The 24433-nt window shown below is 38.2% G+C and overlaps 1 protein-coding gene across 6 annotated transcripts in view; it reads left to right on the top strand.

Moving 5' to 3' along the window:
• Nucleotides 1–24433, top strand: part of LOC126267827 (putative thiamine transporter SLC35F3) — a 652799-nt gene that overhangs the window by 447750 nt on the left and 180616 nt on the right. For all 6 annotated transcript variants that reach the window (XM_049973150.1, XM_049973162.1, XM_049973156.1 and 3 more), the window contains exon 9: nt 21462–21651. In XM_049973150.1, coding sequence (XP_049829107.1) covers nt 21462–21651 — 190 coding nt within the window. The remainder of the gene's footprint in view (nt 1–21461; nt 21652–24433) is intronic.

Raw genomic sequence — 24433 nt, 5'->3', positions numbered from 1 at the left:
AAATTGTTAATTCCTTTGAAGTTAAGTTAGCACAGGTGTTTATAAAACATTTTCATCATGCATGACTACTTTATTCATTTCTACAGGTTTTTCATATCTAAACTGAATTGGTTCTGGGTCAATGTCTGAGATTTTTAGGTACTGGTCCTGTGTTATATAAATGACAATATCAAAAATATCATAACATTTGGAGAAAAAAAATTATTTTGGTGGAAGGAGAACATAACACATGGAAAGAATCCATCTGGTTTGTCATTGATCCCCACATTGGGTTATATAGACAGATATTGCCAAATAGTCAACTGTATAATCCAGTATCTAGACAATTAGCTTCAAAATTTTTACAAAACTTATCACACTTCGATTCAGAATTGTCTTGATTGCTGAAACTGGCCATAAATCTACAATGCAAAGAAATACAACACTTTGTCCAAACCATGTATCTTATAAGACATAATTTCATGTTACACAGAAAGACACATTTACATGCCGAGTGATTACTTCTTTAGAAAAAAAGAAAAAGCTCTTATTATTGTTTCCCTAAAAACATAGAAGAAAACGTTTCATTTTTCACACTTTTTTTTCACTAACACAGTTAGATGCCACGATCATCATACATCGAAGAAAAAACAAACACTACTAATTTCTACACTTATACCCATGTTAAATTGTTTCATCTTTGAATTAACATATTCATTACACATAAATATTCATTTTTTGTGTTGACTTAACTGGTCACCTAAAAGAATGTAAAGGGAATGGAATCTGCTTCTTGTTATCCTGTACTTTTAACTCAAATCACTGAAGGGGAATGTCAAATTTAAATGAAGTTTGTAAAATGATACTTACTATTTTTCATATTTACTATCTTGATTAGTGTCTAATTCTGTTAGAATACTCTAATTCCTGTCTTTTTTTTTATTTCCTGCCAGTTAACTAACAAGATTTTGTTTCTTTCTGATTTTCGTCATTAACCTAAGCAATCACTACCAAAAACACAAATAGAAAGACTGTTTCTTTATAATTTTCATCACACAGATATGAGCATTCACAGAGGGTGGGATTGCTGCTAGTTGGTAGCTCCAATGTTAAGCACATAATGGAGACCCTTAGGAACATGGCTGTCAAGGAGGGGAAGGAAGCCAGTGTGCTCTCTGTTTGCATACTGGGGGGAGTCAGTCCGGATGTGGAAAGGGTGTTTCCAGATGCCATGAAGAGTATAGGGTACAGCCAACTGCAGGTGGTAGCTCATGTTGGTACCAATGAGACTGTGGTCCTTTGGTGCAGAGCCGAGTGGAGGGTCTGAATCAGAAGTTCAGGCAGTTCTGTGACCATGTATACTGCATATTCCTTGACTTGCACCATCTGTTGGATGGTTTCTGGGTCCTGCTTAATAGGTGATGAGTCCACAACATGCAGGAAGCAGCTACATGGGTAGCGGGAGCTGTGTGGGAGGGACTGGGCAGTATTTCAGATTAGAGGGCCTCAGGAAACCACAGAAAGGGCATCCGTCTAAAAGGTGGCAGGTAAAACACAGTGAGGCAGTTGTAGAAACGATTAGTATTGTAATTGTAAATTGTCGTAGCTGTGTTGGGAACATGCTAGAAAAATCATATATTTAAAGCTAGCAGCAGGTATAAAATGTCATCTGAAATTGTACTGAATGCTTTCTCAGAAAATTATTTTGAACAATTAGTACATGAGCCCACTCAAAGTGTAAATGATTGTGAAAGCATACTTGACCTCTTAGCAACAAATAATCCTGGATAAATAGGGAGTATCATCATGGTTACAGGAATTAGTGACCACAAGGCAGTTGCTGGTAGACTGAACACCATAACAACCTCAACCATCAAAAAAGAAACCGAAGTACATTTATTTTAAAAATCTGATAGAAATGCTCTTAACATCTTTTTAAGAGACGGTATCCTCTCCTTCCGTTCTTATCATGTAAGAGTAGAAAAGATGTGGAATTATTTCAGAGAGATAGTATCGATGGTAATTGAAAGGTATATACTACATAAATTAATAAGTGATGGTACTGATCCCCCATGGTTCACAAAACAAGTCAGATCACTGTTGCAGAGGCAATGAAAAAAGCATGCCAAACTTAAAATAAAACAAAATCCTCAAGACTGCAAAGTTTTGCAGAGGTTTGAAAGTTAGTGCATACTTCAATGTGAGATCTTTATAATGATTTCCACAATGAAACTCTGTCTTAGAATCTGGCAGAAAACCCAAAGAGATTCTGGTCATACATCAAGCACACCAGTTGCAAGATACAAGCAATTCCTTCACTGCATGATAATAATTATGAAGCACCACTGAAGCAGAGTTATTAAACACAGTTTTCCAAAACTCCTTCACCAAAGAAGATGGAGTAAATATTCCTGAATTCCAATCAAGAACAACTGCCAAGATGAGAAACATAGAAGTAGATAACCTCAGTGTAAAAAATCTGCTTAAATCACTGAATAAGGGTAACTCCTCCAGTCTAGATTGTATACCAGTCAGGTTACTTTCAGAGTATGCTGATACAGCAGCTCCATATTTAGCAACTATATAAATTGCTCACTCACAGAAATATCCACACCTAAAGACTGGAAAATTGCTCAAGTCACACCAATACTGAAAGAGGGAAATAGGAGTAATCTGCTGAATTTCAGACCCATATCACTAATAGTGATTTGCAGTAGGGTTTTGGAACATATACTGTGTTCGAATATTATGAACTACCTCAAAGAAAATTATTTATTGATACATAGTCAGCACGGATTCAGAAAACATCGTTCTTGTGAAACGCAACTAGCTCTTTATACTCATGAAGTATTGAGAGCTATTGACAGGGGATGATTTCATATTGTTAGATTTTTGGAATGCTTTTGATGCCGTTCCTTACAAGCGTCTTCTAACCAAACTGTGTGCTTATGGTATGTCACCTCCGTTGTGCAACTGGATTCATGATTTCCCATCAGAAAGGCCACAGTTCATAATAATACATGGAAAGTCATTGAGTAAAACAGAAGTAATATCTAGCGTTCCTAAAGGAACTGTTACAGTCCCTCTATTGTTCCTGATCTGTATTGATGACATAGGAGACAATCTGAGTAGCCCTCTTAGATTGTTTGCAGATGATGCTGTCATTTACATCTTGTTATGTCATCAGATAACCAAAACAAATTGCAAAATTATTTAGATACAACATCTGTATGGTGTGAAATGTGGAAATAAAGAAAAGTGTGAAGTTATTCATATGAGTACTAAAAGAAATCCAATAAATTTCAATTAAGTAATAAGTCACACAAACCTGAAGGCTGTAAATTAATACTTAGGGATTACAATTACAAATACTCTAAATTGCAATGATCACATAGATAGTGTTGTGGGTAGAGCAAACCGAATACTGCAATTCATTGGCAGAACACTTACAAGGTAAAACAGGTCTACGAAAGAGACTGCTTACACCATGCTTGTCTGCCCTCTTCTGGAGTACTGCAGTGCAGTGTGGGATAAGAGAAATCAGTACTCCCACAAAAAAATTTAAGGGATTGTTTTTACCGTGCGGCATTTAACAGTGGAACGGTAGAGAGACAACTTGAAGGTGGTTCATTGAACCTTCTGCCAGGTACTTTATTGTGGATAACAGAGTAACCACGTAGATGTATGGGTAGATGTAGATGTAGATGTAGAAGAAGGTTGTTACTCACCATATAGCGGAGATGCTGGGTCACAGATATACCCAACAAAAAGGACTCTCTGAATTATAGCTTTTGGCCATTAAGGCCTTCATCAAAAATGGACACAGACACACACACACACACACACACACACACACACACACACACACACACACTCAAATGCAACTCCCACACATGACTGCAGTCTCAGACAATTGAAACCACACTCAACATAATTAGTATTTCATCAAAATATTTCTCTTTCATTCAGATTCACATTTTTAGTGCCATACATTACAAGATAGCTACAAGTTGCCTAACTCAAATATGTTCCGTGGAAAAAAGAAATCCCTACTGCAAAGAGTCTCTCCAACTTACCAATACATTTCTTATTGCTTCTCTTTATGACTTCATTTCTGTTTTGTTTATCAGTTATGCTTAGTTATTGTTATAATCAATGTACTTCCTTATATACTTCACCATTACCTGTTTTTTTATATTTAATCATCTCATTAAAAAACAAGTGAACACATGCTTTGCTCAGTACAAAATAACTCAAAAGAAAAGCATTCCATAATAACCCACTATAATCATATAGATAAATCATATTTTTCACAATATAACAGACACCATTCTTTACTTGCTGACTTTGTTACTTTGCTCTATATCATCATAATACTTTGAGCTGAGGCCTGAAGGGCAATACAGTTACAAAACTTGGTTTATTACTTTGATTATTATAACAGACAACTGTATTTCACCTTCACTTATGCTTGAAAGGCTGGCGTATGGCACATTTTTCCACAGATGTACTTTTCCAATTAGTGAATTGAGCACCAAAGCTTTAATTTGTTGTTACAGGCAGCCCTAAATCATATATTCCAGACTTTCCCTCTTTCTACTGCTACATATTCTGACTTATTTCATATGTACTTCATCCTTTGGCTTAGAGAAATGTATTATTATTGACACAAAATTCTCATTACTATTTCTGTATTCAGGAACAAAAAAAAAACAACATGTCATAAAACTTATCAAAACGTTCCCATATCTTTTATGAGTCATGATTCCACCCTCATAGTGCTTACTGACACACAGAAACCCAGTCCTGAAATAGTAAACTCTTATATATATATGCAAACTGAGCAAAGTAGATGATGATTTCTGTTCACTTACAATCTAACGAAAAGGAGACTAGATGATGACTGAGTGATCTATGAAAGGGAGAATAGAATCATCCAGCTAGGGGAAGTATTTCCACTACATAATGAATTCACTAGAGATCAGTGAACCTCCTACTTACGCATTGTCATCTACTATTAATTTGAGTACAGTTCTTCCATATAATTTTATATTATTGGTTGAAAACAAATTTCATCTTTCACACCATTTGTGAGATCAGTGCGCAACACAGCAGAATTTCAGTACATGCTACCCCAGCTGACACAGGTGCACTGACCATTTCGCATCCAGTAAACACAAAAATAATGAGCATAACCAACACACAAAAATTACTATCTGTGCATTTATATTGAATATTACTTTTTTCCAAATTGTTCATTTTTCTGTCAACTACAAAATTTCTTTCCATCAACACAGTCTGTGGTATCTCTTCCTTTTCATTTTTGCTTTCACTGATATTATTATTATCATTACACAAAAGATTTTCTTCTTTATTTCCTACAATCATTAAACTGGTGTCATCTGCAGACAGTGCTGGTAGAGAATCTCTCCCTAATGTGTAATTGGAAATCATTAATGTGTACCAAAAAAGTAAGGGAGTTCAAATAGAACCCTGTGGAACACCACAACTTAGTCCACATGCTTCTGAAAGGTGTACCTGGAGTTCACTTCCTTCCATGTACTTAATTTCAGTTACCTGATAGCGATATTCCAAATATGATTTAATCCACTGATTCACACACCTCTCACACCATATCGTTCAAGCCTCCTCAGATAAAAAAAGCAACAAATGTAGAAACCATGCTGTGACTTCAAATAAACGACATATTATGATACTATTCACAGAAACAATATTTGGAATCAAGCTATATGTTCTATAATGTTTGTAACTATGCTATCTTTTTTGCATGTCTTAGAATTAAGAAACCCACTAATGATGGCATATTGTCACTGAAACTATTTTTGGAAATAAATAAAAAACAAAAGTATTTTATATCCCATGGCCATGTATTGTAACATTTATAACTTCCTCAAACTTGAATCTGAAGTCAGAATTCCTAATGCTGACATTTGAAAATACAAAAATGAACTGCAGAAGAATGCGGAATCAGTATGAGAATTATTGACAGAACTGTAAGCTAAAGCATCAGAGCTGTAGACAACTCAGGAAAATTTTGTTTCATGTCTCCTAGAAAGCACTGGAGTTGCAAGAAACCTTTAACACAAATGCATGGTTCTGACAACGTTCCACGTTTGAAATGTATATAGTTCATGAATACATGACATCACAAAAAGTCATTACAGTTATGCATGAGAATATTAGCTTCAAAGATAACACTTGATCAGTGCAAAGTATTTAAAAAGACATTGGTTTCAAATGTGTTGAGAAGAGAGATTTTAATGAAAAGAAGTGACACAGGTGCAGCACAAACCATATTCCTTATAATGATGCATGATACAAGAAAAGGAACTAGTTCAGCAGTGTATTATCTTGATGAAACATGGATGAATCAGAATCATTCCAGGAATATCTTCTCGAAAATGAGTGATGGTACTGACAGTTTTAAAAGGCTCTTGGATAACTATTCTGGTTCTGTTCCTCAGAATAAACTTGTATTTAGGTGTAAGAAAAATAACAGTAACTACTACTTGGAAATGAACACCGTCACTTCCAAGAAGTGGCTCTCTGAATAATTCTTGCCATACTTTGCGTAGAAGATGGTCATTTTATTGTACCATGGATGAATGAATGAATGAATGAAATTTTATTGTCGTTTAGCTATTACAGCAACTGACACAGTCAAGTTACATATATACAAGTTATACAGAATATATAAATGGGTTGAAGATCAATATGTCACTATTGGTTTTCCATAATATACAATATTTAAAATCAAATAATGTGAAAACATTGCATCATAAATTACTCAGTTAAAGAATTTATGCTGTACTCTCCAAACCAGTACCACTATGATATTATACAGTCATAAAATTCCTGAAGTGAGTAGCAAGGATTTGCAACTAACCAACCGAATAATTTGTCTTTAAATAAATCAAATGGAGCTTCCACCCATTCTGGTGGCAGTTTGTTAAACATCTTCATATCCACCACTTCATAGCTGTTCAGTGAGTTGGATAATCTGTAGTAAGGTATGTCAATATGGCTACTGTTTCTGGTTCCATGAGAATGTACATCTCTTCTACGCTGGTATTCTGATAACTTGCTCTTTATGTGCTGTAGGGTTTATAACAGTTAATATTTTTAAGTTGATGAACAGTGGTTTTCTGTGGCCCATTTTATCACTGTTTGTGATAATTCGAATTACTTTCTTCTGAAGTACCAAAATGTCCTGAAGGTGTGAGCTATTTCCCCATATTAAAAGCACATAAGATATAATGCTTTGAAAAAAAGCAAAGTAGGCTGATCTTACATAGCCTGCAGGTACACGGTTTTTTAAATTCCTTAACAAATACACCACTCTAGACAGCCTTGCACTAATGTATTTAATATGTGGCTCCCAAGTCAATTTACTATCTATAACAATACCTAAGAACTTAACACTGTCCATGAGGTCTGCTACTGGCAGATCTCTTAAATTAAATACAATCTTTTGAGTTTTACTCTCATTAAGCAGGAACCCATTAGCTCGAAACCAGACTGATGCTTGTGATATTGTGTCATTTGCCACAGTTTGTACCATATCCACGTCTGAGCTGATACTCAAAAAGTGGTATCATCTCAATAGAGAATGGAGTGAGTATTTATGTAAGATGGTAAATCGTTTGTCATTATGATAAATAGCAGAGGTCCTGATAATGAGCCTTGTGGCACACCACACTCAACTTCAGCTAGCTATGATCTCTGTTTACCAATACAAACAATTTCTTTACGGTCGCTGAGGGAAGATTTGGAAATGTTGTCAGCTTCACTGTTTGTGATTCCATAATAAAATAGTTTAATGAGGAGTGAAATATGCTCCAGACAATCGAAGGCTTTGCTAAGACCAGAAAAGGTATCCTGAGCATAATTTTTCCTTCATCAGCATTAAGCACTTTTTTTAATCAGGGAGTCAATGGCATGGACTGTGGATTTGCCCTTCCTAAAGCCAAATTGTACTGCAGTAATAATGTTATTACATGTCAGATAATCACACAACTGGGAGTTGGCGATAGCTAGATGGGCAATTTTTGTCTCCTTTCTTGTAAATGGGCACTGCCCTGGTAGAGACAACACCAAGCACAAACATTAGCGAAGTGGATGTTGCACTCTGACTGGAACATAAAAATATACCAGTCACTATAAACCGTACTCACGCCAAATTTCTGCGGCAGAACATACAAACTTGACTAACTTGTAATGAGTGTGGTCAAACATTCTCGTGTTTATCTATGTATAACTGTCAGTATAATCTGATGGAATTAATTTTGGCACAGTTAAAGGCTGTGTAGGAGAAAGAAACAAAACATTCAAGATAACTGACGCTGAATCACTTGTGCATGAAGCAACAGACAACATCCCCTCTTTAATATGAGCACACTGTGCAGCACACTGAAATGTTTCAGGAACAAGACTGTGATAGGGAGGTGAAGCTGGGTATAAGCCTTGAACCTACTATCATGTTAAATTTACAATCAGATGGCCCAAACACAGTCTCAAGTAGCAGTGATGATGGTGTTATGACATAGACTTCTGACAGAATAAGGTAGTAATGTTTCTTGATTTTAAAGACTCTTGGTTGAAAAAATGTGTTTGTCAACATATCAGTTGTATACATCGAATATGGAAACTTCCTGGCCTTTATTGATTAGGATTCTGTATTCTATGAGGTGTGAAGACTATAAGATTGTCACAGCACAAGGTGAGTAGCACTATGGTGTAGTGGTTATGTTACTAAAGTGTTGCATGGAGGGCCATGAGTTCAAAACTCATCTGAAGTGCACAATTTTAATTTCTATATTTGGTTCAAGTACATTCGAGAAGTATCCACAAATGTCAAGAATCATTGTACTGGAATGTTCTGTATCTGTATATATACTGTATGTGTTCTGGCTGGACACAGTTCATCCCACACTCTTGTATGTGCAAGTGCTGAATAAACCTTCATCAAGTGAAGTTTATGGTCGTCATTCATCTGATTACACTTCCTTCTATGTGGCATTATTCTAGTAGAGACTCTGGGCACTGGAACTTGTGATAGGACACATTATTGACAACACAGTGGCTCCCATCAGGCCATTACAGAGCCATCATTTATGTGGCAAGAAACCTGAGTTCGAGAAATATTCAACAGATTGCAATCTGAAACTTCCTGGCAGATTAAAACTGTGTGCCCGACCGAGACTCGAACTCGGGACCTTTGCCTTTCGCGGGCAAGTGCTCTACCAACTGAGCTACCGAAGCACGACTCACGTCCGGTACTCACAGCTTTACTTCTGCCAGTATCCGTCTCCTACCTTCCAAACTTTACAGAAGCTCTTCTGCGAAACTTGCAGAACTAGCACTCCTGAAAGAAAGGATATTGCGGAGACATGGCTTAGCCACAGCCTGGGGGATGTTTCCAGAATGAGATTTTCACTCTGCAGCGGAGTGTGCGCTGATATGAAAGGCAAAGGTCCCGAGTTCGAGTCTCGGTCGGGCACACAGTTTTAATCTGCCAGGAAGTTTCATATCAGCGCACACTCCGCTGCAGAGTGAAAATCTCATTCTGGAGATTGCAATCTATTGGAGACAGAAGTAGAATAGTTTGCTGTGATGACAACAGCTGTGTGCCATCTCATGTCACATCATTCCGGGTTCTCTGGTGATGATGGCCAAGATCCAAACAATTGGCTGAAGGTATATGAGCATATAGCCAAATTTAACAAATGGGATGACACCATGTGTTTGGCTAATGTATTTTTCTACTTTGAGGGCACTGCCAAGCAATGGTATGAGAACAACAAGAAGTTCACAAGCTTGGAAGTATACCAGGTGGAAATGCACAAGTGTTTCAGTGACACACAATGACAGAAGTGCAAGGCTGAAGATAAATTAAAGTGCAGGGCACAGCGTCCAGGAGAAACTACAGCATCCTACATTCAAGACATCTTGGAGCTGTGTAAAATAGTGGATCCTAGAATGAAGGAGGAACATAGGGTTGCACATCTCATGAAGTGTGTTGCTCAGGACTTCTATCAAGCCCTACTGCTGAAGGAGGTTTTGACAGCAGACGACTTCATAAAATGTTGTCAGTATATCGAGACTATGCATCAAAAAAGAATTACATGCAAGAAGCTTGAACAGCTTCCAAATGTTGTATCAATGTATGTGATGGAGGAAGCAACTGATTTCACAAGGGTTGTTCATCAGATAGTGAGAGAAGAAGTTCAAAGGCACTTGGATTGCACAGCGAGCAAAAAACCAAGATACTTCAAGAGGTCATAAGGGAGGAAGTGGAACAGACATTGAACCGAATCTCTCATCCATCATTTCCCTTTAAAACGGTGAAAAAGTTGAGATCCAGCCAGAGTTATGTTCCTACAATGCCGCATGAGGAACCTGTTTGGGCACCAAGGAACACTGATGTCTGGAGGACCCAGGATAACCAACCACTATGTTTCCACTTTGGATCACTGGGACATGTGGTGCACTATTTTCAAAAAAAGCAGTCAATCAAGGTCTTCATCACCCTTTAGAAGCTCCAGCCAATCACCTAACTGCCGCAACCTTGAAAACTAAAGGGTGCGACCTTCCTTGGAGGTGAGGCCGCCGAAGAGAAAAATCCTCTCCTGTAGATCACTACAAAAATGATAGGAAACTATGCCAATATCCTCATGGATGGTGAACCAGCCCAAGCTCTTGTTGACTCTGGAGCATCATATTCAATATTCAGTCATTTTGGAAGAGTACCATCACCAGTTACTGAAAACTGTATTCGTCGACAACAAAACCTCAGCTGAAGGTGGCTAATGGGAAATATGTAAAACCTAAAGGAAGATGTGGGTATAAGTGGCCATACACAGCCCTCAGGATTCATCATCTTATAAGAATGTAGTCATGGTGTCATTCTCGGATGAGACTTTTTGAAAGCTTCTCAGGCAGTTGTAGATTGTGGTGCACATCCAAGTGTGTACAGATTATGTATGCTGGGTGAAATGATCATTCCTGCAGTCAGCACTAGAAAGGTAACTGTCACATGTCAAGCCATGCATCAACCCATGGATCTTGTAGTGGAATGTAAAAGAATAACTTGGTCATCCCAGCCTCTGTCATCTCGTTTAAGAACAGATTCGGAGAACTGTGGATAGTTAACTGTCACCGAGAACCGCAGATCCTTCCAAGACCCATGTGCGTAGCAACTGCTGAGCTTTTAATTGAAGAACATTTGAGCATCATAGAATCCTCCCATGCCAAGTCTGTGGGCGAAATTAGTGCTACCACTACAAGACAAGATCTTCTAGCTCCACTATCACCAGATCTTACTAAGGAACAACAGAAGAAGCTACTTGCTAATCTTCAAGAGTTATCTGAATGCTTCAATCCACAGGTGAAGAGAAAATTAGACAAATCGGTGAAGCACTGGTTTAGCACTGGAGACTATCAACCAATAAGCCAGAGAGCAGACCATGTGTCAGCAACGGAACATCAAATAATTCATGACAAGCTAGATAAAATGATGAAGAATGACATCCTTCAACCTTTGCATAGCCCATGGTCATCACCAGTGGTCCTCGTAAGGTAGAAGGATGGCAGTTGGTGCTTTCATATTGATTACAGGAAGCTTGATGAGATAACTAAAAAGAACGTTTACCCTCTTCCATGAATTGACGAAACACTAGATTGTCTGAAGGGGGATAAGTTTTTCTCAACCATAGACATGTACTCGGGATACTGGCAAATCAAAGTAGATGAGGCTGATGCAAGAAAACTGCATCCATCACCCCTGAGGGCCTGTATGAGTGTAAGGTAATGCCGTTTGGTTTGTGTAGTGCACCAGCAACTTTTGAATGTATGATAGATAATCTTCTAAGGCACCTGAAATGAACTATATGTCTTTGTTATTTAGATGACATTGTAGTCTTCTCAGAGACATTTGATGAACATATAAGAAGACTGAGGGCTGTTCTTAAGTGTCTCCAACAAGGCAGACTGAAACTTAATCCAGGAAAGTGTCTCTTTGGAGCAAAATAAATCAAAATACTTGGACACCTTGTATCAAATGAAGGTGCACGGCCAGACCCAGAAAAGGTGAGATCTATAACAGCATTTCCAATTCCTTAAAGTATTAGAGGTGTGAGGAGCTTTCTCGGATTATGCTCATATTACCGCCATTTTGTCAAAGACTTTAGTATCAAAGCCAGATCACTCCAAGAGTTGTTAAAAGCTGATGCTAAATTTATCTGAGGTGGTGCTCAACAAGATTCTTTGGATGCGCTGCAACTGGCTCTGTACTTGATCTGCATGATGAGAGAGCACCTACAGAACTACACACAGATGCCAGTGGGTATGGGATTCATGCTGTTCTGGTGCAAATTTCGGTTGGAAAAGAGAAGATTATATAGTCTATGCTTCTAGGACACTTACAAAAGCTGAGAGAAACTACTTGACTACAGAAAGAGAATGTCATGCTGTGATCTGGGACATGTGCAAATTTCAACAGTATATCTATGGAAAAACATTCAGTTGTTACAGACAGCAATTCACTTTGTTGGTTGACAGGTCTTAAGGATCCAACAGGATGACTTGCCAGTTGGGCATTACGTCTTCAAGAATATGACATTACCATAGTGTACAAAAGTGGAAGAAAACACCAAGATCCCAACTGTCTCTCAAGAAACCCCATGCAAGACCATCAAGTCTTTGATGAAGGTAGTGACTGTCTCACTGCTCCTCAGGATCTCTTTGCTTAATGGAAGAAGGATGCCACAATATCTCAAATTATGCTTCTCTTAAATTGGTCAGAGGATATGAAAGGACAATTTGAGGTAGTTAATGGATTACTTTGCAAGTAAAACTTTGATCCATTTGGAAAGAAGTGGCTACCAGTGACACATGCACTTAGATGTTCTCCAGTAATTCCATGACACATCTGAGGCTGGACGTTTAGGATTTATTAAGACATATGATAGTATCCACAACAGATTTTTCTGGCCAGGTTTATTTAGGAGTGTCCGTCACTATGTGTCGCACTGTTGAGAGTGCCAGAGGAGAAAGGCAGTTCCTCAAAAACCACCTGGCCGACTCATACCAATTCCACCAGCTGAAATGCATTTCAAGCATGTTGGGATTGACCTCCTTCCAGCGTCTGTTAGTGGCAATAGATGGATTATTGTTTGCACTGATTATCTGACATGCTATGCCATTACAAAAGCCCTGAAAACAGCTGAAGCATCTGAGGTAGCCAAATTCATCTTGGAAGACGTTGTATTAAAACACAGTGCCCCAAGGTCATTAATTACAGATCAAGGGAAAGTTTTTCGATAGAATATTGTGACAGAGATAAACTCTTGGTGCAACATTACTCATCACATGATGACTGCCTACCATATGCAAACTAACAGGCTTATTGAATGCCTTAATAAGACCTTGGTCGGCATGCTGTTAATGTTCGTCAATGTTGAGCAGAGCAACTGGGATGAGGTGCTACCTTTCGTGATGTTTGCCTACGACACTGCCAAACAAGACACCACTGGACTTATGCCACTTTTTCCTGGTGCATGGGTGTGAGGCGACTATGACGATGGACACTATGTTTCCATTACATCCTGATGACATGGACAACAACTACATTGGCCAGGTGTTAACCAGAGCTGAGGAAGCTTGGCAGTTAGCTTGATTCCGCATGCTACAGGCTCGAGAAAATGATCGTCAAAGGTATGACGTGAGCCACTGCCCTGTTGTCTTCCAGCACAGTGACCTCATCTGGATCTTGACTCCTGTTCAGAAGGTTGACCTCTCTGAGAAGCTCCTCAGGTGCTACTTTGGACCTTATATGGTTGTACGACAGCTGTCTGATGTTACTTATTAAGTTAAAGATTTCAACCCCAACACAAGATGGCGAAAGATCAGAGATAAAGTCCACATCCTTCGAATGAAGCCCTATAAGGATCCTACAATCCAGGGTAAATTCGAAGCTCCAGTGACAGGAAACAAGCAGAAAGGTGATGAAGAGTTTAGTGGTAAAAGAAGTTCTAAGAAGATCACCGCCAGGGTGAGAATCAGTCATCAGGAGTCAGAGTATGCAGGATCCATGACTCATTCCCAGACTAGGAGGACATAACACTGAGACACTGTTCGCTTAAGGAGGGAGCAATGTCACACTAAAAGCTGAGTAGCACTGTGGTGTAGTGGTTAAGATACTAAACTGTTGCATGGAGGGTCGTGAGTTCAAAACTCACCTCAACTCTACAACTTTAATTTCTGTATTTGGTTCGAGTATATTCTAGAAGAATCTGCAAGTGTGAAGAATCATTGTACTGGAATGTTCAGTTGCTGTATATATACTGTATGTGTTCCGGTCAGAGGCAGTTTGTTCCACACTGCACTCTTGTATGTGCAAGTGCTGAATAAACCTTCGTTAAGTGAAGTTAGTGTTCGTCATTCATCTAATTACACCTTCTTGTACATGGCAATATTCAACATAGTGCCCAAGGAGAAGTTTAGCATTTCCCAGTGTGTTGCAAGCTCTAATATCTCATGAGAATGTGGCCAGACAAATTCATCAAAACCTCCAATATTTCAGCTAGTTAACCCTTCTCATTTTCAAGGCACAAATTGGAAAATGCTTTAAATAACAGGGAGGATAGCCTGTTCAGGTATCATTTGTTTTTGACTTTATCAGTTGCTTTATGAGTTACCATTTCCTTGAGGTATTTACAGAAGATGGTTAATTGTCTGCCTGTTCAGTGGGTCATAAATGTGGTCTCTCACTGTAATCTCAACCAAGTTACTTTTCATCCATATTGCCCATTGACAGTGTAAAGTATGACAACACACTGACCATTTTTATGATAATCATTTGCATTTGTCTTTGTATCAGTAATTCTCTTTTACACACAGTGATTTACACTTGACTACATTCAAATACACTCACATATATGCACTGCATGTATTTTTTTTTAATTATATCGAGTGGAAGCAGTTGTCAAGTAAATATAATGATTTGGTTTGTGTTTGAGGTTAATTTTATTGTATATTGCATTTTTACTTCCTGTACAATCCAAATTGCAACAAATGACAGTTACTACAGCCAGTTTCAATGGTATTTTCATTAAAGAATCATCGTTTAGAGGAAAATAATTGTACTTGATTTCTTCATAAAGCTACATCAACTGTTGTTGCATTCCAACATCATACAGGCTATAACTGCAGAGCAGTGGACACACTGTCATCAAGACATGAAGAAAGATTTTCTCATGTAGACAATCAATCAAAATCAGTTTTAAAATTCATTATTCCTCTCATAGACTTGAATGTATGCTGTGATTTATGGTAGGCAAATGAACCTGATTGTTGCCCACATCAATACAGTTTGGCAATGCAGACTTTTATTCAACCAGTCTCTGCCACTACAAATGTGCAGACCTCTCCCATCAACATTTCCCTATCACTTAGCCTCTAGGTGCAAAAGAGCCTTCTTTGGTGACACAGGCCATAATCATAAATGACTTGCTGTGGCCATTGACATCAGCTTTCTGCATATGTTTCACCTTCCCAACAATTTCATTCACTGTTCGCACACATTGTGTTTCAATATCCAGTCACATCTACATTCACTGTAACAGCACTCATCTTTTGAATACCAACTGTAAAATTTGTTTTGCTCCTCATATTTCATTACTAGTATCTTTTGAACTGTTACTCAAACTGCTACTACTATTACTTCACTATCATTATATTGGTTAATCAGTTGTTATTAACCTCACTATTTAACCATAAAGAAAGAGAATAAAATAATTTTGCTTCTTTCAGTTGTTTATATTTTTCATGGCACTCTGATATTCATTTTCGTAATATTCTTTATACTTTGTGGATAAATCATCTTCTAACTCCTCATCTTATATTGTCATTATACCTATTCTTTTAGTATGATGATAATATTATGAAAGGATAGTTTTCTACTCACCATGTAGAGGAAATGTTCAAATGCAGACAGAAACAACAAAAAGACTGCTAAACATGCAAGCTTTTGGCCAAAAGGCCTTCTTCTAAAGTAGACAACAGACGCTCATTCACACAAGCACAACTCATACACATATGACCACTGTCTCTGGCCAATGAGGTTGGACTGTGAGCAACTGCACATGATGGGAGAAATAGTCTGGGTGATGAGGGTAAGGAGGACGCTGGGGAAGGACAGGGAGGTAGCATTGTAGAGGTGTGTGAAGGCAAAGTGCTGCTTGTGGGAGTGTACAGGGATGTGGTGATGACAGGGTGGGACAGCTAAGTGCAATCAGCTGCTTACAAAGTAGGACGGGCAGAGAAGTAGAGGAAGGGAAAAAAGACTGTTGGCGCATTGATGGAATAGAAGGCTGTTTAGTGGTGGAATGGTAGCAGGGAAGGGGATTGGAGGGTGAAGCACGGGGACTAATGAAGTTTGAAGCCAAGATTGTTACAGGAACGTGGGATAAACTACAGGAAGAGTTAGCACCTGTGCAATTCAGAAAAGGAATTAGTAGGAAGGATCCAGATAACATAGGAACGAAGCTGTCATTGAAGTGAAGAGTGTTATGTTGGGCAGCACAATCAGCAACTGAATCATCCAGCTCTCTCCTGTCCACAATTTTACATTGTCATTCATGCAGACAAGCGGTTTGTTAGTTGTTGATCCCACATAGGATGCAGCACAATGGTTGCAGCTTAGTTTGTAGATAACATGACTTCTTTCATAGATAGCCTGCTTTTGATGGGTTATGTGATGTTTGTGACTGGACTGGAGTAGACGGTGGTTTAAGGATGTATGGGACAGGTCTTGAAACTAGGTCTATTAGAGGGATATGAGCCATGATGCAAGGGGTTGGGAGCAGGGGTGGAGTATGGATGGATGATGCTATTGTGTATGTTTGGTGGGTGGTGGAGTACTACTGTGGGAGAGATCCCATGTAGATTGTAACCTCCATGTCAGCTGTGCTCAGTGTGTTGTTTACATGTGGTCTGCACCATGCTGGTCGTATAGGATGTGACATCAGCTGAACCTGCTCGCTGACTGACTGTTGTCAAAAATGGAATCACAGGAACTTCAGGCACTACTGTAATCCTATTGGTTGATTTGTTCCCATATAATAGCATCCCTCTTCTACACATAATTTCAAACAATTAAAATTTCACTGTTCCAAAAACTAATTGTGCACTGTCGTATCCTTTGCTGTCACAGTCCATTCTAACCATTTGAATTCGAATTATTAAGTTCCATAATCACTATCCTCTCTTCCTCCTCCTAATTATCACAGTCACTGTCTATTATTTGTCACATTTTCTGGTTTCGTGTGCTCATAAGCCCTCATCGTGCCAGGAAAGAACCATCATCATCTGAAAAAGGCACAAAATGTAGCTTTCTGTATTGCATAAATCTGTTATAACTGTCACCATATTCTCATTGCCACTTCACTATTTTGTAAATTCACCGTTTCATGAAAGTTCTTTAACATGACAAAGTGCTCCAAAACTGTAGAGCACCAAATGTAGCTTACCTATTTTGTCTGCACAGTTAGCCTTGATAGCAATACTTTCATTGAAATGGACTGTAAAATTGGCAGTGGAAATAAGCTAGTGTCATTAATGTTGTCTACACCAAAAATTTAAGTTCATCATCATCATCATTTAAGACTGATTATGCCTTTCAGCCTTCAGTCTGGAGCATAGCCCCCTTATAAAATTCCTCCATGTTCCCCTATTCAGTGCTTACATTGATGTCTCTTCTGATGTTAAACCTATTACTTCAAAATCATTCCTAACCAAATCCAGGTACCTTCTCCTTGGTCTGCCCCGACTCCTCCTACCCTCTACTGCTGAACCCATGAGTCTCTTGGGTAACCTTGCTTCTCCCATGCGTGTAACATGACCCCACCATCTAAGCCTGTTCACCCTGACTGCTACATCTATAGAGTTCATTCCCAGTTTTTCTTTGATTTCCTCATTGTGGACACCCTCCTGCCATTGTTCCAATCTACTAGTACCTGAAATCATCCTAGCTATGTTCATATCCGTAACCTCAACCTTGTTGATAAGGTAGCCTGAATCCACCCAGCTTTCGTTCCCATACAACAAAGTTGGTCGAAAGACTTAAAGGTGCACAGATAACTTAGTCTTGGTACTGACTTCCTTCTTGCAGAAGAGAGTAGATCATAGCTGAGTGATCACTGCATTGGCTTTGCTACACCTTGCTTCCAGTTCTTTCCCTATGTTGCCATCCTATGAGAATGTGCATCCTAAGTACTTGAAACCGTCCACCTGTTCTAACTTTGTTCCTCCTAATCCGTTTATATTTCTTTCCCACTGACATTACTTTCGTTTTGGAGATGCTAATCTTCATACCATAGTCCTTACATTTCTGATCTAGCTCTGAAATATTACTTTGCAAACTTTCAATCGAATCTGCCATCACAACTAAGTCATCCGCATATGAAAGACTGCTTATTTTGAGTTCACATATCTTACTCTCACCCAGCCAGTCTATTGTTTTCAACATATGATCCATAAATAATATGAACAATAGTGGAGACAGGTTGCAGCCTTGTCTTACCCCTGAAACTACTCTGAACTATGAACTCAATTTACCGTCAACTCTAACTGCTTTAAGTTCAAATACATTAATTGTCCTTGGTTGCTAAGTGAACTAATGTTTATGGTCAGTTTGAGCCTCATCTACTTTGATCAGTTAAACTGCCACAATTAAGGAACATAGTTATAGAATAAAAATCTTCTTTAGTTGTCAGTAATTTTCTTAATTTATTCTATGACTGGTTTTGAAATTTAAAGCTTCATCCTCAGGTGCCACCAAATAATTATGGGAGCATAAAAGGGTGGTGGTCAGGCCAGTCAGTCATGGGGGACCATACCCATGTCAAACAAATGCCCTCAAGTTTGTCTGATATGTGTGTTATCCCTTGTGACTGACTGGCTTGACTGCAATACATTTATATTTCCATAATTACTGGTAGTTGATAATGCCTGAAGATGGAACTGTAAGCTCCAAACCTGGTTGTAGAATAAATTAAAAAATTACAAGCAACTGAAGAGGTTTTTATTTTATAAACTCATCTACATTAATTATGCGCAGATAAATGAATAACAACATACTACAGTTGGTTGATGTCCTATAATATTGTTTGAGTGCAGTAACCTAATGATAATGTAATCCATCACAATTGTTCATGTATAGTGTGACTGTATAGGTCACCCATTACACTGTCCATTCAATCAGATAATCATATCATAATGAATAAAATATGAACAGTAATTATTGGTTTTGCAAACAATACCATTCATGACCTAGCTCCATTGCCACAGATGGTGGTAATCATTAATGAAGTTGAACACTGCTGTATCCTGCTACAAGTGCGTGTGAGTGTGCCAACTGTAGTGTCACCGTACATGTACATTTAAATCAACTGCCATCTGTATCGGCACGGGCCAGACACTAGAGGCACCTGTAGGAAGCGTGCACATGGCAGTGTCTCTCCTGCACCAGCTGCCAGTGGCTCAGACCTTTACATGCCCAGAGCAGTGCTGGCTCACTATCACTAAGTTGTTTTAGTTTGTACCTCTCACATCAGTTGTTCTCTATATCACTTATGTAGCATGTTCTGAATGATTTCTTTGTCTTGTTACAAGCATAATCATGAGATGCTTATTTCTGTTAGTGTTTAGAGCTTTATGAATAAAGCCATATTTGTGTTTCTTGGATCAATTTCATGTATTACTTGGTTACTACACAACTGATTGATACATAGAATAACTTATGTGAGTGGCAAAGAGAAAGAACATAGTGAGAGTGAGTCAGTGCTGCTCCACATGCATAAAGGTGTGAGTCACCAGTAGATGGCATGGTGGAAACCGTCGCATGTGCCCACTTCCTACAGGCAGCCACTAGTGGCCGGCCCATGCTGACACAGTTGGCAGTTATTTAAGTACACACACCACACCTGGTGCACTTACACTCACAGTCACATGCACGATACAGAAAACACAGTCAATGAGAAAACTTAAACAGTCACAGTGCAATTAATCATGGGGAACAGTCACTAAAATTAGTGGTAGAGCTCCTGGACATGATATTTAGATAACATGCAGTACATTTTTTGATTTATAATCCAAATTAAATTAACTATGTTACATTACTCTGTATTGACAGATAAAGATCTTACTTATTTCAAAACTCTACAAACTGAGCTAGAACTGAACTGAACTCCTTTCATAAGTTTACAATAACCAAAACTGAATGTATACCCCCATCTTCACAAATTACAATTAAAGATTTACATTTCTGAGAAATTGAATGGTGGATACATATTTGTTGAAACATGAACTTCCAGATACAGTAATATTTTCTGCTGAATTGCCTGGTTAGTTTGCCTAGATACTGTATGTGATTCTATTTCAGAAACAATGTACTACCTAAAATTGTTAATTACTTTGAAATTAGATGATCACAAGTGATTGTAACATATTTTTGTCACTGGTTGCATGAACACTTTATTTATTTCTACAGCGTTGTCATGAAGTCAGTAATTGCCTATACATTTACATATGAACAATAACAACAAAACCTGAAATCACTTATAATTCATAATTAACAGGGTCTGTAGCTAAACAGACTATTTCACTATATTCCTAATAATAAAAAGAATGTAACAGTCAATAAAGTTAAGTTGAATTAGTCCTTTGTCAATATTTGAGATTTCTAGGTACTTTTCACATGTTACATAAATGACAATATTGAAGATACAACAAAATTTGCAATATATAGTGGGGTGAGGGGGGTGGGGGGTTGGGAAGGAAAACATAACAGATGGGAAGAATCCACTTGATTTTTTGTATCCATTTCCTTTAAAATAGTTCAGTATTATCAGGTACTGCTTATGACTAACTGTACAGTGTAGCTGGAATGTATTTTCAGAACATTGTAGGATACCTTCTTATTTTTTCCTTAGTCTATAAAGACAGTGTAAGCCAAGACTCCACAGGAAAACTAAAACAGATACTGAACAAAACAAGTACAAAAATGATTATAGGTTGTTCTTTCACAAATCTTCTCGGTAGTGATCCATACCATGTTACAAATGGAATTACCTGTGAATTCCCAAGTGGTAGAATAAAAGGGAACCAACAATATCCTTCAAATATGACAATGCTCTGGTTAATGTACTAAGTTCACATTCAAGAGTTGCAAATTTGAAATTTGTTATGTAACTCAGATTTAAATTCCAATAATTTTCCAAAACCATTTTAGGAGAATGACAAATGAGTCTTCCAGCTGCTTCAAATCACTTGTTTTTCCTTCTCCTTTTCATTTAGTCTTTTGTAGTGTCACTATGAACAAAACTTTAAATGCTTCCCATCCTTCTTTTTCCTTTTTTTCTAAATAATAAGGAGAATTGTCTAATAGTGAATTTTATTTACAGGTATTGTTCAAAAAAGTAATTGGAGAAGCAAGTTATGGACAAGTATCTCTCTTCTTCTCACTGATTGGCATGTTCAATGCTGCCTTATTATGGCCTGTGTGCCTTACACTGTACTTCACAGGCACTGAAATACTGCACTGGAGGCAACTGCCATGGCCAGCGTTGCTTGGAGCAAGTGGCCTATCTCTTGGTAAATTTTGTTTTCATGGCAACAGCTTTTGATGTGCTCATCATTCTGAATTTTTTAAAATCTCTCTGCCAATATGTAAAATTTTCTTTTTGTTAAATAGAAATACTTGTATCCATATGGTAGATTGCGAATACAACTGAAACTGTGGAAAAAGAAGCAACTAACATTATTACTTACAATGTGCCACCAAACTTGCATTATAGTACAAAATCCAAATTAGATATCAACTTAAGACCCTGCAAACATGTAATCCACCTGGGCTGTCAAACAAACACAGATAAAAATCTTTTATGAATTTTATCATGGAGAATCCTAAGAGATATATAAATTATTTAAGAAGTAAAGGTAACAACTCCCTGAATGGGTCCTGGGGCAAGTTTGAAGGTGGATGTGGGACAGAGAATACTGGAGATAGAGGCCAGGAGGATTATGTGATTGAAGGATGTAATTCAGAAAAAGCTTGTGTTTGGGAGGTGGGTACAGATGGCATGGGTTGTGAAGTAGCCATCAAAATTGAGAATGTTAAGCTTAGCAATGTGCTTCACCACTGGATGAAACTCTGATCATGACTACTGTTTGGTGATGGCCATTCATTTGTGTGGATAGATAGTTAATGGGCACATCATCATAAAATGGTGTGTGTGAATTACTGTGCATTGGTACGTGATATGATTTACTTCACAGGTAGTCATTCCTGTGTTATGATATAATAAATATGTGATGGGACAGGTTTAAGAAGACAGCATAGATTTATCAGATTGGTCTTGCATCTTGTTCTTCCACAGGAATATGAACAATGTGGCAAGGGGCTGGGTCAAGATGCAGTTTATTTTGATTAGATGAGTGGCAGAATATTACTTTGGGAATGATGTGAAGGATTGTGGGAAGGATGTTCCGCATTTCTGGACACAGTGATACACAGGGGAGGCCCTAATGAGAGATATGGTCAAGGGATGATATTGTATGGTAGAGAGAGTGTTCCTTTGAGGTTGGTTGTACTGGGGGCATTCACAGGATTAGGAGCATATGTGTATGTGGCACAGGAAATCTGGTTGTGGACTATATTGAGAGAGCAATGCCTCTCTGTAAAGGCTGTCAGCATGCTGCACCAGGTACTGCTCATCACTGTAGATATATCATCCATGGTTGGCCAGACTATATGAAAGACATTTCTTTGCTGTGAAATGGATTTGGTATTTGTATATCTTCCCCTCAAAGAATAAGTAGTTATGTGTGAGGTGTATAAGGAATGAAGTTGTGTGTGCCTGTGCCACACCCATCTTCACCCCTGCCCCATGACCCTAACTTCCCTAATCCTGCACTCACATCTTCCTCTCCCCATTCTCTCTCTTCCTCTGTTCTGTTCCATGGCCACTTAGAGAACATTATTTCACACAAGTGACTTATTATTTGTTTCCTCCTTTTCCCAAATACAATTTCACCCACCAGATTTTGCTACTAATTGTTATAAACACTGTCTACAAGTCTTCCACTTGGGTGCTCCTCTCAGCTTCTTGGTCCAAGTGGCTGGTGCTGATTGTGATATGGTTTCTCTGGCAAGCCTCTCAACTTCGTATCCCGAGTGGTGGCTTATGTCGCTTGGTCCTTAAATTAGCCCTGTATGTCTCCTCCTCCCAATCCACTCCCCCACACCATTGGGTTCAATTCACTTGCCTGTAGTTAAAATGAATTCACTGATACCACATTCCTATCTCATATACCTGCTGTATCCCCCTTTCAGCTGTCAGCCTCTCTTCTCTGGTCCTCTCTCCCCCTCCATGCCTCCTTTATCCCCTTGCAATTCCACCCAATATAACCACTCCCTCCAATCCTATTGCACTACATCAGTCTCCCATAAGAAAAATGTGTATTTTCATTTTGCAGTAGTACATGTAGTGAAGGATAATGAGCTGGAAACATTGGAAAGATATAGAGCTGATCACAGACAAAGAAAAGTAAATGAAATGGATAAAAGCATGAAAATAGCATACCTAGCATTTATCAAGGAACACAAACATTCGAGAGGGAATCAGAATGTTGAGATACAGCATCAGTTTCAAAATCTAGTAGTATCAGTCATCATTAATGCAATGTATAAAAAATGATGGTAGAGTTATATGTAATGAAATGCTGTCTGAACAAAGCTGCACAAAAAACCGCTCAGATCTTGATAAGATTTCAAAGGGGTTTAAAGACAGGCAACTTGCTTTAAATGAGCAGAAATGTAAACTTGTGCAATTCATGGAACAAAAGAGACTCTATAGGTCTTCAAGAAAAATGTATAAATGCACAATATAACTAATGAGTGTGAACTCTCACTAAGAGATACTGCAACCCCTATCCAATTACATATAAATTCATCCTCTCTGGCATAAAATTCATTCTAATACAAAGCCTCCTCATCATTTTGTACTCTTCTATCACCAGTTTTCCATTCTAGTTCTTACTGTATGATTACAGCATCAATGACTCACAACTGGACTTGTTTAATTTATACGATTGCTTGATTGTAACAATTTGTGTGATACAAAATGGAATGATCAAATACATTCACTTGTAAAGCAGGAGTCAGACTTTAGTTCATTGGCAGATTACTAGAAAAATACAACCATTCTACACTATAAAGTAGATTGTTTAAACACTTCTGTGTCTCAGCTGAAAACGTTGATCAAGTCTGTGCAACCTATACCAAATAGTACTAACAGGGAACATTGAACATATTCAAATAAGGACAGCACAAATGGTTACAAGTTTGTTTGAGTCACTGTAGGCTGTTGTGGAA

The sequence above is a fragment of the Schistocerca gregaria genome, chromosome 1 (genome assembly GCF_023897955.1).
Source record: "Schistocerca gregaria isolate iqSchGreg1 chromosome 1, iqSchGreg1.2, whole genome shotgun sequence".
NCBI lineage: Eukaryota > Metazoa > Arthropoda > Insecta > Orthoptera > Acrididae > Schistocerca > Schistocerca gregaria.
The sequence above is the reverse complement of the archived record's forward strand: the minus strand, read 5'-3'. Positions and strand labels throughout refer to the sequence as shown.